At 37.5% G+C, this 23,763-nt stretch overlaps 1 protein-coding gene and 1 long non-coding RNA gene across 2 annotated transcripts in view; both read right to left on the bottom strand.

The window, feature by feature from the left end:
- Positions 1 to 23,763, bottom strand: part of LOC146161238 (uncharacterized) — an 80,146-nt gene that overhangs the window by 47,252 nt on the left and 9,131 nt on the right. The window contains exons 10-31 of the mRNA XM_083383546.1: positions 23,623 to 23,730; positions 20,439 to 20,675; positions 19,531 to 19,631; positions 19,141 to 19,181; positions 17,301 to 17,379; positions 15,736 to 15,867; positions 15,008 to 15,177; positions 13,844 to 13,985; positions 13,261 to 13,365; positions 12,799 to 12,906; positions 11,306 to 11,518; positions 10,546 to 10,680; positions 9,673 to 9,780; positions 9,000 to 9,110; positions 8,028 to 8,132; positions 6,605 to 6,745; positions 4,993 to 5,154; positions 4,485 to 4,646; positions 3,606 to 3,758; positions 2,228 to 2,392; positions 1,348 to 1,515; positions 356 to 523 (exon numbers count right to left, since the gene is read on the bottom strand). Coding sequence (XP_083239672.1) covers positions 356 to 523; positions 1,348 to 1,515; positions 2,228 to 2,392; positions 3,606 to 3,758; positions 4,485 to 4,646; positions 4,993 to 5,154; positions 6,605 to 6,745; positions 8,028 to 8,132; positions 9,000 to 9,110; positions 9,673 to 9,780; positions 10,546 to 10,680; positions 11,306 to 11,518; positions 12,799 to 12,906; positions 13,261 to 13,365; positions 13,844 to 13,985; positions 15,008 to 15,177; positions 15,736 to 15,867; positions 17,301 to 17,379; positions 19,141 to 19,181; positions 19,531 to 19,631; positions 20,439 to 20,675; positions 23,623 to 23,730 — 3,014 coding nt within the window. The remainder of the gene's footprint in view (positions 1 to 355; positions 524 to 1,347; positions 1,516 to 2,227; positions 2,393 to 3,605; positions 3,759 to 4,484; positions 4,647 to 4,992; positions 5,155 to 6,604; positions 6,746 to 8,027; positions 8,133 to 8,999; positions 9,111 to 9,672; positions 9,781 to 10,545; positions 10,681 to 11,305; positions 11,519 to 12,798; positions 12,907 to 13,260; positions 13,366 to 13,843; positions 13,986 to 15,007; positions 15,178 to 15,735; positions 15,868 to 17,300; positions 17,380 to 19,140; positions 19,182 to 19,530; positions 19,632 to 20,438; positions 20,676 to 23,622; positions 23,731 to 23,763) is intronic.
- Positions 20,728 to 22,808, bottom strand: LOC146161239 (uncharacterized). Its single transcript, XR_014494637.1, has 3 exons — positions 22,215 to 22,808; positions 21,997 to 22,053; positions 20,728 to 21,910 (listed from the first exon to the last, which is right to left on the bottom strand). It is a non-coding gene; the product is annotated as an uncharacterized LOC146161239 (long non-coding RNA).

Below are 23,763 nucleotides of genomic sequence, written 5' to 3'. Positions count from 1 at the left end.
TGATTTAGTTTTAAGGCCTTACTGTGGCATTAAATTCTAAAAAAACATTGTTGAGATGAAAAATCCACCATTTTTCGCAATTTAGTCAAGAAGAGTTCGTTTGTTTTTTTCCTTTATGATCTAACGGATCAAACAAATCATTAAGGAAATAAACATGCCTTGCAATAATATTCTATCGAAAAGAAAAAGAAATAGTAAAGTCTACAGAGTGAGAAAGTACTAAGACAACAGCACGGAAAATAAGTAGCCATTCAACAAAGGATAACTGAGCTGCGCAAATGAGGGTCGTACTATCGTTTGCGAAACAGCGAAAAAGAAATTATGCATTTTAAAGTAAAACCTCCAGCTAACGTACCTCCTGTTCCATGGTGGACACGAGCCTCTCGGAAGCGGCGAGAGCGTTCTGCGCTTCCTTGTTCTCATCACGGAGTCGGGACAGTTCCTGATTGTGGTTCCTCTTGGCGCGGTCCAGCTCCAAACGGATGCTGGTGGCAAGAGTGGCTGCCTCCTCCATGTCCGACATCTGGATGTGTTCAAGTTGAAGTTATTCGGCACATTGCTTTAGGACGCGCCAATTGGCACACTGCTTTATGATTTTCATTTATAATGGAAGAAAACTGACCTGCAGTTTAATGGCTACCTTGCCCCAATGTAAGTCAATAACATATTTGTTTGTAAATGACTTGGGCAAAATGAATCGAAATGACTTAAAAGCCATTTAGACAAATAACTGACAGTTATTTAAGTCATTCGATTTAAATTAAGGTTACCTGATCGAATAGATTTTTGTAAAGTTGGGTAAAGATAGCCAATTATAAGATGTAATAAATGTTAACTCGCTATTTGTTACTTTTTCGTGTTACCTATGCGAAATGTCGCCCAGAATGTAGCGTGTTCACAAATTTCATGACTTGAATATTTTATTATTTATTGTTGATCGTAATGCAGCGACTTATAAATTACTTTTCGTTTTTAATGATTCCACTTGGACTTAATTTGCAAATCACTTCACTGGGACTTAAGTTATTGTAAAATAACACAGCCTTGCAATAAATAAAATATAAGGATATATTAAACATTGCGGATATTTTCGTTATTACACCTTCCGTAACTCTTCACTTAATGTTTCATTACAGAATTACAAATAATAATATTAATTAGGTAAAAAAATGGTTATCAAAAAAAACAACCGCTTAGAGTGGAATGCGACAATACATATTTACCATACTGATAAGGTAAAAAAAAGAGTAACAGCTTCATGTTTTGTTATCAACCAACCGGACCTTAACGGAGATAGAGGTCGTGAGTGCATTAAAAACATTCGATCTCACAAGCACTCCCCCCTACCTGGTTGTCAAGCCTGCGCAGTTTTCGCTGAGCCTCGTCGAGCGAAGCAACCTTGGAGCTGAGCGCGATCGTGAGGTCCTCCGCTTCCTTGGCGGCGTGACGACGCTTCTTCTCCACTTCCCGGAGCTGCTTCACCGCGTCCTCGCATCGCGCGTCGCTATCCTTTAACTGGAAGAGAGGAAAGGTGAAGGGAGACGTTATTATAACAGAACTTAAACTTCGACAAACAATTTCATCTGGTTTGCGGCTTATTTTTGATAAACCTTAGTAAGCAAAAGTAAGCTTTTACGCCCTTTATAAATTTTAGAATGTTTTATAGAATAGATTATAATCTTGTATGGCACCCTGAACAATAAACCTGTTCCGAAGCATATTTCAAGGATTTTTGTATAGAAAAAAAAATCACACTTGATATTATGTGTATTTCTGATACCCTTTTTGAACCATCCCTTCCAAGATTTTTTCTGTTTCTGCGACCCCTGTCAAAAATAATTGCCTACCTCGGTTATTTAAGGACGCATGAAAACTAATTTTGAACAGCAGAGTTACAAATATTATTTATGTTGTTGAATCACAAAAAAAAAGATTTTAAAAATTTAAAAACAAAAAAACTGCGTATTTCAAAATAGGTGGTCCCCAAATTGAAAACAATCGCTTTTAGAAATATGTATTAGTTGTTATGTAAGCAGCCAAGTTGATTATTATAACGATTTTGCATCGACTAAGTGGAAAGCAAACTGTATTTTTTCCCTTCTAAACACTATAAACACATTGCGTGTTTTTAATTGAATAGAACAATGTCATGCAAGACTGAGGTCTTTTTGATTGCTGTTTTAAAAAAATCGAGCTTCGACTTCAACAAATTAAGTTTTTTACTCACTTGCTGTTGCAGCTTGCCCTTGGCCATCTCGACCTCCTCGACCTCGGCGTGTTTTGCCTCGAGCGCTTGCTTGAGTCCCGAGATCTGCATCTGACTCATTTTTCGATCGTGCTCGAGCTCGCTCAGCCGTGAAGCGTCGTCGGGCTGCGCCTCGGCCGTGTTGACCTTTTCGTTATAAGTTCTCAAATGTTATTATCGTACATTAGGAAGTACGATAATATCGGATTGGAGCCGATACCCGATACCAAGTGTTAGTGTCGGTACTTGTCTCATTCTAGGTTGGTATCGGTGCCGATCCGATACTAACCTCATATATGTATTTTAGGCCCTGATTTCTCACCCAATGCAGTAATTGCTACATTAAAAGGTATAATCTTTGTTAAGATTAACAGTGAGCTTGCTAAACCGCATGTTTATTTAAGTACTTTATGACCTATTTAATTGTGTGATCATTCTATGACTTGCGGTCAAAGGTCACTGAGCACATGGTGCCTTGACATTGTAGAGTCCTTACTGCAATTGGAGTTACTACCTTGTCGCGGTAGGAGCTCATATTGTTAGTTACTTGTAAGTGTTTGGCAATGATGTTCAACTTACTGATTCTGTTTCTGTTTTATTAACATTGTTTTGTATTGATTCTATTTGAATTAAGGAATCCACTTGTTTAGGTCTTCGCGTGTTTTAATAAATTCCTGTACGTGTACACTGTTAAAGACTTCAGTATCGGATCGGATCCATTAGTTTTCAATCTTCATCAAAAAATAGTAGGTTTGCAACTGATAATAATTACATTTTTTAGAACCACAGAAAATTTTGAAATTATAACCTGAGAAAAATTATCCTTCAAGTTTTAATTTAAACTATTTGGTTGGTTTGAGAATATTAGTTATGACGTCATTGATATCAGATCGGATTGCGATACTTTTTGTTCGGGCATCAGCATCGGATTAAAATGTAAAGTATCGGACTTTGCTATTGTACATAAAAGCTGATAATAATATACACGACTCGACTCGGGTGGTAACTTTTTATGAATACTTGTCTCCGGAAAGTGAAATTACTGGCTGAGTATTGATGTTTTCGATCTAGTTGGACTCGACACTAAATCTATAGCTGGTGAAGTATTTTTAACATACAAATAAAAATTTTGTTTCATTTTGGGCCGATGCCAGCTGTTAAAAAAAAAATATTTTACGATTAATTACAAATTTAACCACAAGTCAAACATTTCATAATATAAAAAAATTATTTACCTTTTCTTGTAAAAAATACGCATCCTTAACGCAGGTTTAATGATACTTTACGTAAATTTATAAACCGAAAAGTTGAAGGGCTATAGTCATACAAAATGGTACAAAAATGCTTGCTCTGTTCTCACCCTGCACTTGAGTTCGTCGATTTCCATGTCCTTGTCCTTGACGTCTTCGTTAAGCTCGTGTATTTGCCGGTTGAGTTCCCTTCGCTCGTCTTCCAAACTGTCGATCTTTTCCTCGAGGTTCAATCGGTCGTCTTCGGTCAGCGACAGCATGCCCTGGCAATTGTGACGAAACAGTTTGCAGTCGGTTTGAAAAATGCTATTAATCAGGAGTTTTAAAATATTAATGAACTACTAAGGAACTCACTTTTGAATATTTAAAATCCAAAGCAGAAGTAATAATTTATGTTAAAAAAGTAAAACTGTTTAATTTTTCAACGAAAAGGCTAATTGTAATTTTAGTTCAAAACAGCAGAAGTTGGTTTCGATCTTTTAATGCGGTAAAAAATGTATCAGTGTTTTAAAAGACATAATAGATCAGTGGTTTTCTAAGGGGGCCACTTGGCTTCCGAGGAATTGTTAAATTTGGGAAAAAGGAGAGAAATTGTTAAATTTGGGAATGAAATTTGTTCCAGGGTAGAATTGGGGAGGAAAATGTGTTTAATCGATTATATGCAATAAAAAGATTTTTAATTGTAATGATCGGTATTGTAAAGAGTCTATTAGGCCCATAATATAAGTGTATACTGTTTCTTGTTTCTTCACAGTTACGTATAAGCCTATTGTTTGTTCCCAGTTAGAGCTATTTAGGAAACACCAATGCAGGCATTTTTACATGGCAATAAAACCTACGACTACTTTATATACGTTCAAACAAACTTTACTTTCAGACGGTTAGCGTAGTATACTTTGTAATTTTTGCTGGGGAGGAATTGACAGTGTTTGCACTTGTATAGGAGGAATAGGAAAAAAAAATTGAGAACCACTGTATATTCTCTGTACCTGAAGCTTCTTGATCTCGCGCTCCATTTCCTCCTTCTCCCGGTTGGACCTCGCGATCTTCGCTTCCAGCTCGTGGAGGTTCCTCTCGACCTGCTTGTACTCCGCCACCGTGCTCTCGCGCTCCTTAAGCTCTTCCTCCAACTCCAGATCCATGCGTCGCAGCTTAAAGAGAAAGAAGAAGTTGAACAAGAGATTTTTAACCCATAATTGTAAGTTTGAACCAGCGCTCTATAAACTATCAAATAGATAAATATTGTTACCATTTCGAGAATTTTTAAATGAAAATTTTGACAAATGTTACGATTTCTTTAAACCACTTACGCTGCAAAAAAAAAGGCAAAACAGTGCAAACCTAGACGAATTCGCATGACAAATTTTACAAATTTTAAAGGGAGCCAAGGTCCTTTCTGTTTTTTTGAAGCTGTTTCCGTGCAACACCAAGTTGTTCGGAATAGCAAAAAATCCAAAAATTAGTTGGTCACTTTACAAGTTGAAGAAGAAAACGTACCTCCTCTTGCAGTTTGCCGTTGGTGCGGTCCGACTCGCGCAGCGCTTTGGCCTTAGCCTCGACCTGGGCCTTGAGCGAGTCCATCTCGGTGGCGGCGTTGCGCTTAAACTGCTCCAGGTGCTGGGCCGTCTCGCCGTCGTCGGTGGTCGACAAACGGCGAAGCTGTGAGAGCGGTAAACGAGGGTTTGGAAAATATTTTTTGCCGTCGAAAGGCAAGTATAACCAAGGGGCGTCTACAACAATAGCTAAGTGGTAATTCATGTTTTACCTCGCCTCTTTTTTTCGCACTCGTTTTGTTATGTCGTTATATGAATAAAATATATTTTACAAAAAAATAAAAAATAAGTGATGCATCGTAATTCATTTCGATGCTGATACGCGCTATTTTGAGTTAAAAGTACAAGTTAACGTTTTTTAGAATGTAAGTCAAAACTGGCTTTAGTGATGAAACGCGTTACTTTCGACTGTTTAATCACCATGTTTACTAATAATTATCTATTGCAAGGTAGAAAACGTTGCATTGAATAGTAAACTATGGCTGAAATGCACAAATTACTTTTGAATCGAATTGGCACCAAAATATAAATATATGTCTTACGAGCGCAAAACCATTGTTCAACAGCCAAACGTGGTCAAATGTTAATTGATAAATTAGCCCTAACAAATAAAAATGTATACTCACACAACTAAGTTATATTTACAGCTAAAGCGTTACAACATAATTTGTACTTCTAGTTAAAACTAACAGTAATTTAAACAACAACAAATACAAACCAATGTGCTGCAAAAATTGGGATTAAATGATAACTAGATTTTAGCGGGGAAAACCAAAACCAGTGGGGTGGTGTCATTTGATATTAAGTTGGGTTGTTACGTGCTAGATGTGAATTGTTTAGGTTTGCTCATTTTGTTTCGAGTTAAAAGGTAATGGTTTCGCAATACGAACAGCATGCAAGCAGTGCAATACTATATTGCCATATCAGCCGCTAACTATAACTGTAAGTATTACGTACCTCTGCCACACACAAAATAAGGTGCGGTTAAAACTAAGCCATGCAAACCACCAAACTATAGGTAAGAGTTGTAACGGAGTCGGTGTTCGGGTGGACACGGTCGAACTGTGACGTGCGTTTGCGCACTCCGAACAGACACGCAGTTTCTTTCAAATAATGCAAATTACTTTTACACGTTAGGCCTGGCCAAATTAACAACAAAACGCAATAAGGTTTGCTACAGCAGATTAACTTGGCTGGCTTTAAGGCTGAGCGTTGCAAAGTTGAAGGCTTTATGAGATATTGGAATGTTTTTACTTGGTTTTGTTATCTAGTCGAATATAGAAAGTTATGCAATTTTTAAGAAATAAATCTAGTTTTCTAAATTTTATTGCTTTTAAGAGGTGAGGCGTCTTTTAAATTAAGATGGCCAGTCGTCTTTCTTAATGCATTTTAAAAAAAGAATGACACTAAACTCCTCGTTCGTTACAACTCAGCTTGTTAGTCACGCCTCTATGCAGTTAGTAAACAAGCACATGCAAACAAACGAAAATTCAAAGGTAAACAAAACAGTCGGTTGCCGTGACAACAGCACGCAGTCGGTCACAGCTGGTCGCTACCTCGTCAGTCAGCTCAGCTATCTCCTTCCGTCTTTGCTCGGCCAGGTCGGTCTGGACGGACAGGGCGCGCTCAAGGTCGCGCTTCTGGCGCTCAAGGTCATGCAAGCCCTGCTGGGACAGCGGCGTCGGGTCGGAGACGACCTGGTGGGGTCAGAGGTTAGAGGTAGGGGCGGCGGCGGCGGGTCATGCAAGATGTTGTTTTAGTTTTGGGGTTTGTTTTGCAAATACAAGGCTTACGCGACGTTTGTTGTGGTTGTGGCGTTTTGTTTTTTACAAATTAAAAATGAATGATGGAGATGGAAAAGTTGAATTTCAAATATGAACCAAAAATTTGAATGAGTTTGAAGCTGGAATTGAATAGTTGGTGCTGAGATTCGGAAAAAAATAAGGTTTTTAATTCATTTTTTTATTTCTTAAGGTTTTTTATTAATTTTTTATTTATTTTAAATGCGACTACAAACCGCCAAAAGTCTCATATTTAATGCAATGTGCAAGACCATTTTGAAGGCACTCCGATATTCACACGGATTTGTCGCATAATGCTCACAAAAACTCGATTTTGCAATTTTTATACGTTTAGGGCTTGTGTTTTTACAAATATATCAAGAGAGAAACACGTGATAGTAATTGAAAAAAATGATAGTATTTGAACACTATATGAACTCGTGCCAAACCAATTGGTTGTCTTGCAAAATAATTAGGTGAGTGCGAATAGCGAAAATGTGCAAGTGCGATTATCCAATTGCTTCAAAATGACAAAACATTGTTTTGAAGAATTACTGGAAAAATCTATTTCAGTTATAACAAACAAGCACCTCGCTTAAGACCCTTTCATGCTATTTTAAAGTCATGGTTTATTATAACCTAATATTGTTCAATGATTTGCTTATCTGATAAAAACGGATTTATTCAGATAAAAGCAATTTATGACAAAATCAAAGTTAGGTTTGGTATTATTGTAGCTTACATCGTAAATATTTTATTAAATTTACACTTTTTTTTAAGTTTCCCTTAAACCCGCCCCAGTTGTACTTAAAAATAGCACGCGAAATGACACACTTCACCGCACAAAAATCACACCCAGGCAAATTCACCAAAACGGAAGAAAAAAAATCATTGGAAAACGACAAAAAGGGCACCACCGCAACGATATCTAAGTTATTAGTCGGCACGGCATTCATGCACAGCACAGCGCTGCCGGTTTGAGACTTTTGCACGAGCAAATCGAAGTTTTGCCGAATGAAATGAGCGTAAACAGGCATTTTTCACAATATTTTAGCGTCAATTTTCCACCAGTGTTTAAATGACGGGGCATATCGGTATTATTAATGTAATACTTCAAAACGGTGGAAAATTGGCACAAAAACATTGCTGGAAAGCCTAAGTTCAAAGTACGACCGCATAACCGGTAAGCTTCTCCTACCTTGGCTTCGGACAGGCTCGTCTCTAGGTTTGCCTTCTCGGTCTGGAGCTCCGACATACGACGGTCGGACTCTGTCACTTGATGCTCCAGATCGCACACCTGCGCCTGTGTAAACCTTGTTGTTTAGTATGATAGCCAAACTTGAATGGTATTAAGTGGTGGGCGACTATGCGGCCGAAATTTGCTGGGTTCTTAATCATGCTCTTTTCTATAATACGATGCTGCTGTCTTGTAGTGATGAGACAATGGTACGTTGTTTACTTAATGTTTCCTGCTCTATACTAGGTATTTAACAGCATTGCTTGTGTTCTATACATATCTTATAACGCAAAAATTCACTTGGCACTAAAACCGTGTTTGTATACACAAAATGCCGGAATTTACTCCGAAAACAAAGGCGGTGGGTTATTTTTAGACAGCGTGATTATTATCGCGCTTAAATAGTATTTTTTTATAAATTCGCTTTTATTCAACATACAGGTGTTAAAAGGTCCGTTTGACGAACAGTATACCAGACATCATCCGTCAGATAGATATGATCGTATCTAGGGATGTCCGATAATGTCGGATAGAAGCCGATATCCGATTTTAAGTGACTCGTCCGATACCTATTATAATTATCGATACTCGACCGATACTCGGTTGGTATCGGTGCCGATACGATAACAAATTAACATAGAAATATTACACATGATTTGCGATCCAACACAGCAATTCAAACTGGAAAGGTAAATTTATCGAAAATTATAATAGGTTTTTTGACCTAATAATTTGAAAAAACGGGGTTTTGAATTTTTAATTTCAGCTATTTTGATGGTTGAAAAATAGAAATGACGTCATTTGGTATCGGATGGGTCGCGGTACTTGTATCGAACATCCCTAATTGTATCAGGCTACGACACTTGAAATCTATCTTTCCACATTGATATTCAAAGCTTAAGAGCTGGAGTCGTTTGGACGGAGCAAACTTACCTCTAGGTTCCTTCTGGTGCGATTCAGTTCCTTCTTAAGTCGTTCAACCTCGTTCTCGAGCTCCATAATGCGACCTTTTAGTCGCGTCGACTCGGTCTTGAGGTTGCGAATCTGAGTACGAACAAAACCTGGCGTCAGTTCGTGTTATAATGGGAGTTTTCCTATTTATTTTGGAAACCACCAAATTTAATTTCGGCGTTTTAGGCGACCTTGTGTCGTTTCGAGATTATATGGCTGAATTTTCTGATAAAAGTTTATAATTGTGCAGATTAAAAAGCATAACAAAACTTTCGAGTCTTCTGAAACACTAGACTACGTTAGTTTTGCTTGATATTTTTCTCTAAATATGCTTTACATGTGCTATCAGGCTAATGCACATATTAGCGGCAAAAAAGTTCCTTACATTAATTAATTAAAGCCCAAATGCCAATTTAAAAAAAATAACCTAAGAATAACAAACTGTCCTTGTTTCAGTAAAACGATGGGCAGAAGATTTAATAAGGTCCAATATCCCCTTATGAAGCATTTCAGAAATTCATGTTATTATTGAAAAAATATATATTGCCAAAATCTTTAAAATTATAATGTTAATTTATTTTTAAACACTGCAAAATGTGTTTCCCGGTATTCTCGTTTCGAGGATCGTGAGATTTTATCTTCCTCCTCCTCTCACCTCGATCTCGCCGTCCTCCCGCTCCTGCCTCGCCTCCTCGAGCTGACTCTTCAGCGTCGATCTCTGGAGATCCAGGGATGCGAGGGATCCCTCGACTTTCTTCTTTTCCTGAGGATGAAGCGATACGTGAGCGAGAGGGTGGTTTGATTAGGTTTGAAAAATAATTATTGTAGATAATAAAAAAAAAACTTACATAACTTGTTGTAATGTTTGACTAGCGAAAAAATTGTTTAGAATAAATCTTCTTTAGAAATTTAGTATTTAGAAAATATAGGCTGGTGCGAACGAGAAGCATTTTATTAGGGTTTAAACGGTAATCTTTTCGAACAATCAAAGAGAAAAACAGTCCTCAGAGTTGCGCATTGGCAATATTTCACTTGCATATTTGGCAAATATTTTTTTAAGTATTGGCAATATTTCACTTGCGAAATAAGATTGGTATTATTTTTTTGTTCGAAAACGAACTAACCGCACCGGATAACTAAATATTTAACAAGTTCTATTTTTTGCGTTATTAACCTTGTAAATTAAAACATGCAATATGTAATATTGTTTTTCTGTAAATTGATTTTCGAGTATATTACGTACAGTTTTGTACGTAGAAGTAAACGATAAGCGCTTGTATGTTTAAAGTCGTTATGGATAGAAGTAAAACCCATTAACATAATCTCTAATCTACCATACTTCCGAATAGCTGCAAAAAAAGGTTTCATGTCTTATATTTTACTCGGAGTAGGCCACCATTATAGCATAATGCAACAGAACCGCAGATTTGTTTATTGAAATCCGTCTTAATCGTTAAGTTGGTTGTTGTCATCAGACTCTCTTTTAGCCGAATCGAAAAAAGAAAAGTGATCCCCGGTCCAGAAAAACCTGTTTGGTCGTTGCGAGTTCCTGTGTGAGTTGTTCGATTCGATCGGCGTGGTAGCGGTCGTCGTTGGCGTTGTTCAGCTTTCGCTGTAGCGAGTTGACCTCGTGACGTAGGTTGGCCGATTTGGATTCTTCGCCCTGGAACGCATAGGTAGGGGTAATTACACAAGCAATTTTCCTAGGATATTTGCGAGACAGTAACCAAGTAAAACGTTGAAAGTGGTATTGTAAAAAGTATTACGCTTGGTAAGAGACTTTTTTGTAAAAAAGTATTACGCTTGGTAAGAGACTTTTTTGTAAAAAAGTATTACGCTTGGTAAGAGACTTTTTTGTAAAGCATCGTTTGGAACAAAAGCAATTGGGGTCCTTCCGATTATATTATTTTATACAACCACGTATATCGTCAGTAGTAAGTGTGGAGTTGAAATTATTTAGAGCATTTTCCTACATTTAAATAAAACCTTAGAAAGCGTAAAGTCCCCTTGTCCATTTATTAATGATAAAACTGTTCCATCTGTGCGCAGATTGACCAGAATACAAGAACATACTGACATAAATTAACTCTAAAGTTATGCAAACTAGCCGTAAAGGCACACATTTAATCGTACTTCCCAATAAACGCGAAGGCGCCCTCAACGCTGAGATTAGAGCACATTAAATCGCTATTTATCTTAAGCGCTCAATAAAAGTCATGAAATTCCTAAATGAAAATAAATTCGAACACGTTAAAAATATAATCTGTGCGCAGGAATAAAAATCTCACCCTAAGTTCTTTGTGAAGGCGTTTCAGGACGTCCTTGTTGTTGTGATGCGGGTGATCCTTGTACGGAGAAGTGTTCTCCTCCGAGCTGGAGCTGGACGAGGTCCGGGAGGAGGAGTCTGAACCTCTTCTCTTTCGGAGACCATCGACTTCATCCTTGAGAGCGGCCACCTGCTCCTCGAGACGGGGTCGGGCCTCCACAGCACTGACGCTCTCCTGCGGGTAAAGATAATACAGTTTTTTTGGGAATATATAAAGAAAAAATATAAAAAGAAAAATAGTTAGTTTGTTATTCTTAAGTATTATATATACAATATGTATAGTCAATTATACAATATGTATAGTAAATAAATCAGCGTTTAAATCAAATTTTCCATTGCCAAACAATTTTCTGAAAAAAGTCAAATAAATTAAAAGTAAAAAAAAAAAGTGATTTGAATTTAAAAAAAAATTTGTTGGTTCAAAGAAAAATTTAAGGTAGGTTTTTAAAGACCCAAATCGGATCGCTAAAATTTTTGAATATAATTGCAAAACAAACTCGTACAAGGAACACTAAACACGGATCTGATCATAATATTCAGTAGAAGAGTGGCCAAAATAAAAAAAACTCGTACACGTACAATAATAATTGCAAAACAAACAAATGCGGCTTTTACACGTAACTTAAGCTGGACGATGGAAATTACCTTAACTCAAGCAATGTAAGACTTTTGGAAATAAATACAATTTTCAAAGACTTAGTAAGATTTAAAGACTTTGTGGTAACCTTACTAAATAGCGTCGTCAACAACAGAAAAAACAGTTTTTTTGGGGAAAAATTTGTTAAAAAGCTTTAAACAATTTTAGCACTTGAAAAATATCTGTTTAGTGTTTAACAGGTATCGACATTTCTCAAGACAGTCCGGCTGGCCGAAAGTAGGAAATTGGTAATTTATAGATTTCTTACCGAAGCAGTTGTAACCTAATTTCTATCCGTTACAAACTACACATACACATCTACAAGGTACATACTACAGTTATGCTGTTATATAGAAGATCGTTTTTTTCACTAAAAATCTATTTGCAGATGAGGACCAATGTAGGAACACTAAACACGGATCTGTTCATAATCTTCAGTAAAAAGAGAATAATAGATAAAATATTCTATATAGTGACTCGTTTTTATCTTAGCCTCACTTACTGCACTGATGATGCAAAAGCACTTGCCGAAACGTTTGCTAATAAAAGAATGAATCTTTTATCTATTATTTGGGCCACTCTCTTTCTACTGAAGGACCAGTGTGTTTTGGGGTTTAAACACTCATCGAAACCCAAAATGAGACCCGGCAAAGACAAGGAACAACTAACACGGTGGTTTTAGTAAAAACGCATTTTACAAATCTTAAAGCAAAGACACTTATAACCCAAACACCCCCGGGCGTCCTTTTTGGGTGAAGTCTCGTGAAGTTTAACAACAAACGATCTAATTTGCGCCAAAGCAGCGAACTTTTCATCACCTGTCGCAAGTTTTCCAACTCGTCTCGAAGTCGGGAGAGGACGTCCTCGTGCATCTTCCTCATCATTTCAACCTCCTCGTCGTGGGCATCCGACTCTTCCCGGAGCGCCTGGACGAAAAAAAATAACAACATTAAGTTACCTGAAAATCGGTTTATGAATACACAACAATGAAGCAATTAGAAAGAATTATAAGTTTAATCCTAGATGGTTATTGTCAGTACACAACTCTAATCAACATGTTTTTTCAAGTATTTTTACCATATTAAGCTAATTTAAAAAAATTAGACTTTTAAACTCATTGTAATAAGCAATGCTTATATGACCAATTAAGAAAGAATTAGTTTCTCTAAAATCATGTAGCCACTTTGGGTATATGTTGATTCTCGATTTCCAGAAGCAGTACAGAAAAAATTTATCAAGAATAATTTCGATGTACGTCTAGCGGCAGCCTGGATCTCTACCTTTTTCAGGGCGTTGACTTCATTTTCTCTTTTGTTCAATATTTCCTGTCGCTCGTTTTGTTCCCTCAACAGGTTGTCGTAGTCCTTTTGCAGACGGTCTAGTTCCTGTTTTGGAATATAAACTTATATGTTAAAATCTATATTAGGCCATCCTAGATAGGTTTGGAGACCAACAAAGCAGGTGATACAAAAATCGAGCACAAAGTGTCTGAACTTAAAGTTAACTGAGATAAAAAATGCTTTTACAAAAACACAACGGTGTAATACAACGATAGAAAAATAAGGTTCTCAATAAAATAGCCCTATTGAAAGAAAATTTAATAAATCAAGTAAAGTAAAACAATCTGCCCGTGGATTTATGTCATACCTACATATGAATAAATTAGTCCATGAGCTAAAATGTTAAACAGAAATATAGAGACGTTCAAATCGTTATTTTTTATACAACAACATCTAAAATGCAATATACAATATATATAATACAAATTTCTTGGCCATTTCAGAGAAACCCAAACAAACTTGACAGGATTTAAGAACTGCTCTATAAATAGCAAAAATGGTATCGGCATGAATTAGTATTAACCTCTTTCAGCTCGTCTTTGTCGGTCTTGGATGCAGAGTCGGACTTGAGACGTTCGAGTTCGTCTCCAACGTCGGAAAGTTCGGATTTCAGTTCACTGATTTCCTTGTCCTTCTGCTGTTTCACGATGCGGTCGCGACGCTCACTGTAAGGTGCGTCACAAATCTGGATTAGTTTATATCTAGACGTAACTGCATTAAGTTTTTCCCTACAAATTTTCCGCTGGTGTCACAAGCAAGCTGCAGGTTTAATTATCACCAACTTGATTTAGAACAAAATACAATTTTTTTAGTAATAAAAATATCAAAGCCATAACTTTCGATAAAATCGATATTTTTGTTGAACAAAACAAACCTACGGCGTATGGTTCGCACGGGTTACAACTTAATGAGTCAGCACGGTCTTACAACTTGACAAGATTTTTGACATTTTTATGGTATTTACTCATCGACTCAACGTGCGTTCTGGTGGACGCGTTTTGTTGTTGACAAAACGAACTTATGCGGGTCACGCATACTGAAGAGAAATCTTACGACCGCAAAATGATGTAATGGTGCATCATAAAAATGTAACCCGTCACCAGTTAAAGAATCCAATCCACTATCCTATACAACTGTGATTCTCAAACTTTTTCACACCGTTGACCCCTTTAACCAATATTCAAACTAAATTCCCTCCGGTTTTGAAATGGGCTCTGCTTATAACTTTCTCCAATATGCATATGCACGCGAATTTTTCCCCTAAATGAAGTGTGCTTAATTTGGTTTAGATTAATAATATTGCATATGATCAACCTACACTACCCTGAAAAGCAGCAAAAAATTAATTTCCAGTTAAGGTGTATAGTTTTGGCATATTTTTGATTTACTGATTTACCTATCCAAAAAAAAAAAGTTTAGCCCGTCGCTCGTTTTTGCGTCAATAACAAAGCCACTGACGATAAAAAACACAAAAACGCGATTTCTTACACAAATTTCAAGTCCCCCCACCCCACTTAAAACTACAAAATGTTAACCTGTAGGGCTATTCCCCAATTGTGGTGTCAATTCGGGATGAAGTCAACAATTCAGAGTGGAGTTAATTCGTTGTGTAGTCTATTCGAGCTAGTGTCAGCAGTCGCAAAAGTGTAACAAACCCACCTTTTAAACAGAGATAATAAAAACTTACTTGAGGCGATGCTCCTTTAAATCCCGGTTGGCCGCATCTATTTTGTTCTCCAGGTTGTGGAGCATTTTCCTCCCTTCCACGATCTCGTCCTCCAACTCCTCCTTGGCTCGTTCGGCCGCTTCCAGGCGCCGCTGGAGCTCCTTGATCTGCTGGTAGTTGTCGAGGTTGTCCTAAAAAAAGAGGCGAAAATGAATTCCAAGGACGTTTTTACGGAAGAATGATAATTTCGCATTCGCTTCAAAGTTTCAAGATTTATAGGAATGATATTTGAGATTGTTAGAGTGAAATTTGAGTCAGGACGTAAGTGTTTCTCCTCTAAATAGGATCAACAGTTAAGGCCTCAAACAAAAATGAACGGGGCTGAACGATTTTCAGATGTTCACAAAATTGAAAAGGTTCCCTCACGATTTCAAAAAGGAAAGTTCGTGATTTCAAAAGGAAATTAAAATCATGGAAATCTGAATTGAAAACGTTTGGTCTGGGTGCGAAAATAACATTCGCTTATATTTGTAGCTAATAAAACTCTAGTTTCAAACAAGTAATGTTAAAAAACTCTAGTTACAAATAAGCAAAAGTTTTTTTGCCAAAAATTTAAACAAAAATCCTTTGCAACATGTTTAATCAAAAGTAAAAAGAGTAGGCTCAAAAACTTCACCTAAGAATGTCGGAACAACATAAAATGTGACTTAATTACCACTAAACAAGACAAAAAACATGCCACTACATACGTCTGCGGTTTCCTGAAGGTGCTTGACGGTGCCGCGCAACTCAGCGATGTGCTGTTGCAACTCGGCCACCGACGGCGCTGCGGAGTTCTCCTGCTGATCGGCGGTGGATTGCGTCACTGGATCGTCGCTTTTCTGTTTGAGCAGATTAATACAGTAATATATATGTAAGCAACCTGCAATAGTAATAGCATTGGGAAGGATATTGGAAGCTGGACACTTGTTTACGTGTTAATGAAAGAAGTGGAAAAAACTTTCTTTACGCTTTTACGTTTTTGGAACTATTTTCAAAAAGTAAAATTAATTTTAAAAATAATTTTTAAAATAACTGGAAAACCATTTTTTTTAAATAAGCATGAAAGTTTGGGTTTGATCGAAAAAAATCCAGAACACATTATAATAAAGACTAAATTTTACACTTGAAAAAATTTTACACACGGTTGCCTTTAAATGCCCAGCGTATGGCGTTGAGAGGCTTGCTAAGTTACATTTGGAAAATTTACACGGCAGATTCTTTAACAGTAAGATCCTTTTTCACAACGTTGCTTAAAATGAATCAAAGCGGTCACAAACGAGTATGGATTCTGTCAGAATCGCGTTGTCTTTGTTCTACCGACAAATGTAGAAACAAGCCACGTTATATCGTATATTTGTTTGTCTGTCGGTTTATGACTATTCGAGCCGGGGTGGCATGAAACAGTAAAAGTGGGGGAACATGTTCGGATTTTTTTTCTTTTCAACGACAGCAATAGATGTTTTATACACACTCATAATTTCCAAATCAATAAGGCACAACCAGTACTTTAAGACTAACTGGAAAATGTATGCAGCAAAACTACACAATGTTAGATAAACGGGCAGCTGCCTAAATTTTTTAAACAAATTGCCACATATATTTTTAGTATACCAAGTCTAGGTTTCGCACTACCACAGATTCTGAATCTGAATTTTAGTTGTAATATACCAAATCTCAAATTGGGAATAAACTATTTCAAATAATCGTGGTATGCATATTGTATAGACCAGGGGTTCCCAACCTGTGGTACGCGTACCACTGTGATATGCGAGTAGCTTCCGTTTTTTTTACAAAATCTGGTTTTGTTTACAAAAAAACATCCCAAAGCCCATTCATTATCACGTACCTATCCCTGTTGTTTCGTATGGTTACAGTCTTCAAAATAAAGGCCATGTCGATTGTCGACAAGAAACACAGTTGCTTTGTAAAGCGTACAACGCCGTGGGACAGTGAGCGTTAATTATGTCAAATGATTGCTCTTGATAGATGTAATCTACTGTTTTATAGCTTAAGCTACAAATAGCGTTGAATAAAGCTAAACATATATAAAGATATGATTCGAGCAAATTAGTTGTTCTGCAAGAAGCGGTACGCGTGACAGTACAAAGCATCCAAGTGGTACAAGAACGTAAAAAGGTTGGGAACCCCTGGTATAGACAAATTAAAACCAAATATTTTGGCATTAAACACAGTTATTTAACCACTGACCCTAAATGTTCTAGCAGTTGTGTTTTCTTTCACATAAACATCAAAGCGCACCAAGAGTTTTTACCTGACTGCTGATCTTGCCAAATACGATGCTGGAAGATTTCTTGTGGGACCGTCGTGGTTCATCCAGGTTGCTGTTTGTACTATGACGTAATAAAACAAGATGTTAAAAACACAAGGCAAAGCGTACATGATTGACAGAACAAAGAATGCGATCAAACGTAAAGTGTGAATATCGCTTTTACCTATGGGAGACTGTAACTTGAACTGAGTAAGACCCCCAATAATAATTGTTTTTGGGGGAGGGGAGGGGCGGGGGTGAAGAATTGTTTGTTCGCATGAAAGTTCAGTGTAGATGGTACTAAATTATGACGGAAATAACAACATTGTAAAGTATGACATACAATTTAAAAACAAATCAAGCCGTCAATTTTAATTCAACAATAAAAATGTCGCGTTACTCGTTACTGCGTTTACCTAATTTAGCTAGGTAAAACAGAAAAAAAAGAAAAGAATTAACATTTTCTGAGAAAAAATAACATAGTATGATTGGAAGGTGAAGTCTTTATTCAACTGCTGGAAATTTGTACTAAAAACGCAAAGAAAATGGTATACAAATAATTGTTAAAATTTTCACTAAGCCTTAAAAAATTGGCAAAGAGAAGCTGATTTTCAACCAAAGTATACGAGAACACAGCGATTCTAGTATAGATACTGAAATCTGGGAAAGGGATATCAAAAGTAGGAAAGAGGGACATAGAGGCGGCCGCCAAGTGATGCCAATTGCCACTCGACCAAGGCAATCGGCAACGATTATCTCCAAAGTCGAGATGCTGTGAGTGCTTGTCAAGTGTGTAGTGCAAGTAAGGGCCGGGAAAAGGTGTATTGGGGAGGCGGGTAGTGTACACTGATTTTTAAAATCGATCGAGCAACGTCGCTGCGCGCGAAAACCGGCTGAAAGGAAATGTTTGAATTTAAACACGAAACGCTTTTTTTTTCAATATAAACACTTTCTCCGAGCCTTGCGCCTAGTTACGGCAATTTAAAATGCTGGGCACTCACACACCAGCAGTCAATGGTGAATCTTGACAATACCAGCATTACTTTATCACTATTAGTACCAAATTGCATTAAACCGTATTTTATTTACAAGCAATAATATTAATGACTGCCCAAATCGTTATTAATATGAATAATTATCATAAGATAATTTTATTCGCTTTTAATGTACCAGAGTCCATGACTTAATTGCACTAATGTCAACTCATTTCTACCAAGACCAGAAATGGGAAGCAATTCTTGCAAAGCTCAAAATCAAAATAGCACCACGGTTTTCGAGTTGTAGTACGTAACGCAGCATTTCCTCAGCTTGACGTAATGAAACGCGCATCAAGCCCAAGATAAACAAGAAAACTCAAGTTATGGGGACGAACACACAATGGTTAGTTGCGCGGTCGACACGACGAAATCTTGTTGATCTAGTCGCGTCTTTTGTGCGCAAAGGTATGAGGACGCGATTCTGACAGCTATCTCAGTAGTGGCTGACTGCAAATGACGCCTGGTATGTTTAGCAGCGATATTCTTTGGCTTTAACTTAATAGTATTTAACAAGTGTTTGTAGTGCCGCTTTTCAGGATTATAATACCCGCAAAACGAATTTTTCTACAGATTTCCCTTCAAATGTAATATAGACATGTTTAAACAGATTTAAAAAAATACATTTCTGAAAAGTAAACAACCCAACGAAATTATATTGAAGCGGAACATCGAACTGAGTAGCTGTATTTTTGTTTTAAGTGAGTAGTCGTGACGTGACGTGACGACTCTGTCTGTCTATATGTAAATAAGCGCAACTTAAATTGAAACGGAATACCGTGAGATAGCTTCGATAGATTTTAGTTTACCTTGTGGGCGATAAGGGGGCGTCCGTCTCCACCTTGGATACCTGAAACGTGACAAAAACGAACACTGTTATGTTGAACGATATTAAAATATTATGAAAAAGCTTAAAATACTGTCAATTAGGTAAACTCAATTGGTTTAGGTGTAACAAGCGGCCCAAAAGTCATTTATAACGACCACAAAGCGTCGATTTTACAAACAAATTGTACATACAGTTGCTTTATGAGCTTCCTAATTATGAGGGTCCCAATTCGCAAAACATGCGCCGATTCAATTGGCTGTATTTATTTCTAAATTTTAACAGGTTGGATCTATGTACCCTAAATCTTCAGCTTTGGCGTCAATTGAAAGCCTTGATAAAACACGATGAAAACACGATGAAAAGAACAAACCTGGTTGTGTTCATCTTCTTCGTCGTCGCTGATGCGTAACGGGGCACCGAGCGACTCAGCATCCGAGTACTCGGACTCGCTCCACTCGCTTCCACTTAAGGCTAAGTACAATCGAGGTTTTAAAGAGCGAAAGGGCAAAGCATACAACAAATTGCAAAGAAATTAAGATTAAGTTTCTAGGGGCATGTCTAAAGACCAAACAAATCAGGAAAATTTAAGGCACACTAAATTAACGGAAGATATAGATTTCATGCATAGATTTGCAGAGAAAAAAGGAAAAACTAGAATCTACGACTAAACACAAATTAGGGTTTAAACCAGTCATTGGGGAGAGTAAAATAAATCTCGCAAACCGTCGTTTCGGCAGTTAAGGGCAAACGATGTGCGCGACATCAATTAGATTGTCACAATAAATCATGCCAAAATCGTGACTGGCGGAATTCCATAGCGGGACGCACAACTTACAGTATAACTTGGGCCATCTTTTAAGAGAATGTCGAATGCGACCGCGAAAATCTGGACAACTAAAATTAGAGCCCAAATCATCCAACATACTATATGCGACAACAAATTGGTGGAAACCGATGTTTTAATAACACGGGGGTTAGTGACAGATCAAGAGAAGCAAGACGGTCTTATTTCCGTAATAAGCTTGTTGAACTTTACCCAAGGATCTTTCAGTTGGTTTTCATTAAATTTCTTAAAAAAAAGTCCTGGAGCCATGATTAAAAAGGGAATTGGTTGCACACTTTTAGGGCATTAGTTTCTTTTCGCGGTCGCATCCGGACCGGGTAGCTCCTAAAACAGAACGCTTTTGCAAAGGCCGGCCTACAAAAAAAGATGGCAAAAAAACAGCATCGACCGTTACGTCGTCCCGCGAAAAGACTGGTCGGTCGCGCGGTTCTAACCTCGGCCGCCGGGAGAGGTCAGTCGCTGGGCGTTTCGCCTTCGTCTGGTTTTGCGCAGCAACTGGTGGCTGGGTCCGATTATCTTGGCCGTGCTCACCGCGGTTTTGGGAGGAGGAGGAGCAGGAGGGGAGGAAACGGGAGAGGGGGAGGAGAAACGGTTGGAGGCCTCGGGAGGCTGCCTTCCGTCGGCACGCGTCACCCGCTCGCTCACAGGCGCTGGTTCCCGTTTGTCCAAGGCTAAGGGCAAGTCGGCACAAAGGCGGGGTTAGCGAATCTTCGGAGTGGAGACTTTTTTGGCCCTTTTTAGGTTTTGTTATGCGAGTGACGGGTGGGAAATTATTATCAACTCGAATTTGCAAGCGGCGATGAATAATTTAGGCGGCGGGCAAATGAACACGTTAGCTATAAAACGCTCGAGTGATTTTAAACAACGACGGCGCAAATGTGCACTTAATTTAAGATGAAATCATTAATTTCAGAGCGTTATTGCTAGTTGAAGCGCTTTCATGCATTTCGCGTTGCTTGTTGTCATAGCATGCGCTTAGTTATTTGCGGTTAAATGACGTTGTTTCAATGTCTTAAAGTAAAAAAGGTCTGCAGGTATTTGTCGTGATGGACTAGGCAAGATTTGAGTTAAAGTATCATTTAGTAGCAAAACTTCGGTGGATTGCATCTTTGATCCAACAATGTTGTTGAGTAATCAACAATGATATAATTACTCTTAGCTGTAATTAGAAAGGCCTTATTCATTAGGGTCAATTAATGCTGCAAGAAATTAAGTCATTAATGTTTTTGATAGCAAATGCATGCAAAATTATGTAGTAAGGCATCTTTACAATTTAAAATACATTCCAAGCACAATAAATCAAATTATTTACAAATGTAATAATTACCCATGCAGAAAAATCAAGTCTGACAAATTATTGAAGAAACTAAAAAGAGTTCAGCTATAAAAGCTAGCCCGGTTAAAAAAATGTCACAAAGATGTGCTATTGACCAGGCAAAGGCAGCCATGGCTATGGATTTATAATTACAGTTAGTTGAAACATCACCGAACATGTTTTGCAGAATGTTACACATAAAAGGCCCTAGAAATACAATAAACAGCTTTGAGCAAAAGAATAACTTTGAAGCAATTACTGGAACTCATACCAATATTCCTCAAATATGAGTTGAAAACACAGTATACATTACTCCTTAGCAAACCAAAATTTTTACCCACAGCCAACATGCCACATACCTAAATCACCCCGAACATCGCCGGTAAATCACATACAAAAGCTATTATCTGCAAAAGTTCTGCTAACAAAACAAGGGAACACAGCAAGCACAAGGAAATCAGGCAACTGCAAGCTTTAATAATTTGGCTAACAAAGGGTCACCTTCTGAATACTCAGAAACAGGCGAAAAAGAGTCAACTTTTGCAGGGATTATGAGATCTTCGACCATTTGCCTTAACCTTGGCCTTCGACCTTTGTAAGGTAAAGGAACAACAAAGAAAATGTTTAAATGGTTGTCCGGGCTATAAAGTAACCTAAATGCATATGCGTTTTTTCACCTCTTTGGTTGTCAAATTGTCTTCTTTGCTCCTTATCAACCCAAGTTCTTTTGTAGTCTACATTTTAACACAAGGGGTAGTATCAAGCTAATGATTGTATGACTTATTACTCAAATTTTTTGAATAATTTTCTTTGAAATTAGTTTTGGATTAAGCATTAGCAAATTACTGTGTTGTAAAATCTGTTGTACTTATATGAAATGGTATGAATAAATTACCTATAGATAAATGGGAAGCCAAAAGTGTTTTGCCAGTGTTTTTGTCAACAATTGGTTCAGTCATTGTAGGCTTGGACATTCGCTTCACCAAATTCAACAAGGAAGTTATTTTTGAACCTATCAATCATTGAGAACTTTAAGAAACAATTTTAAAAAGGTTTTAAAAATGGACAATCTTTATAAAAGATTCTTGTTAATATGCAGCATTATAGTATCTTGAATTAGACATTAAAGTACTTGACTTGAACAAGAAGATAAATTATCTTAACCTTTTACAGTAGAGAAAGTCAACGGGTCACTCTCTGCTGTTTTAGGAACAATTTCCTCTTGAACAGGAGTCACACGCTCTGGTTGTTCTGAAGTAGCACAAATGCTTTGACAGGGGGATTATTTGAAATAAAAAAGTGTTGGAAATGCAATATTATGTATTAGTGAACATTCAAGTTTTGCTTGGAAATGTAAGAAGTTTACTTCGAAGAATTTTTTAGTGAGCTTAAAAAACATTTTTTGTGCTAACGTTAAAAAGTTCTTAACTATGAATTTATTTTTTAGCTTTCATGCTTATACTTTTTTTAACAAAGTGTTATTTCATTATGTAGTTCTGGCAAGAAAAATTAATAATTCAGAAGTAATTAGACAAATTTAAGTCAGTTATTGGAGAACCTTGGTTATCAGCTGAGCTTCTCTTTACAGTAACCGGCACCACGAGTTTCTCGTCAGCCAGCGCGCGTTTCGCAGCCCTGCGCCAAGAGCGCTTTATTTGGTTGCTGTTTGTCACAGTGGACTCGTCAAAAAAGGATGCAATTTCATGCCAGTTTCTCATGGCAAGCAGGGGGTAAAGGGGCTTTTTCCACCGTGACAAGGCCAGTTTTTCGCGATTAACTTTCACCGGCACAATATGGCGTTCTTTTGCGAGAGCACGTTCAGCCACCGCCTTCCAGCTTTTGGTAGCGGCAACTGTACAGCCGTGTTGTAAGGGAGAAGTGACAAGCAAGAAAGTAAAACACAGTACATGGGTTAGTTGGTCAGTTTTCACACCGATGCAAACATGCCATAACAGAGTAGAACAAATTATGAGAAAAAGTTGTGGTGCGAAAATTAATATCTGTGGAATATAGTTGGCGAGAGCAGTTTGAATTTATGTATGTTAAGAAAAGTTTTACATCAACACTTTGTATATCTAGAAAGTAACAAACTAAACAACCAAAGTGTTGACTATATTTGTTCAGAACTGCAATATTAATTCTGGTAGTTTTAACATGCACCAACAAAACCCAACTTTATGCATTAAAACAACTTATAAAAGCAAAGCCGTCTGTGATTCATAAGTCAGACAGCTATTTCAAAAGCAGGTTTTAATACGGGCAGCTGTGATATTGAAGCCACTTTTATCGGCAAAGCGCTTCACCTGTCCTATCCTGCACTAGTAGTTGGGTGTAGCTGAAAGTTGGGGACTGTTTGCTGACAGTTCTTTGTTTGGGTTGGGAAACAACAACGGGGCTTACCCGTCTAAATCCTGTGATGGGATTTACTGATAAACTTTTTTTTT

The sequence above is a fragment of the Ascidiella aspersa genome, chromosome 3 (assembly GCF_963924565.1).
Source record: "Ascidiella aspersa chromosome 3, kaAscAspe10.2, whole genome shotgun sequence".
Classification (NCBI taxonomy): domain Eukaryota; kingdom Metazoa; phylum Chordata; class Ascidiacea; order Phlebobranchia; family Ascidiidae; genus Ascidiella; species Ascidiella aspersa.
The sequence above is the reverse complement of the archived record's forward strand: the minus strand, read 5'-3'. Positions and strand labels throughout refer to the sequence as shown.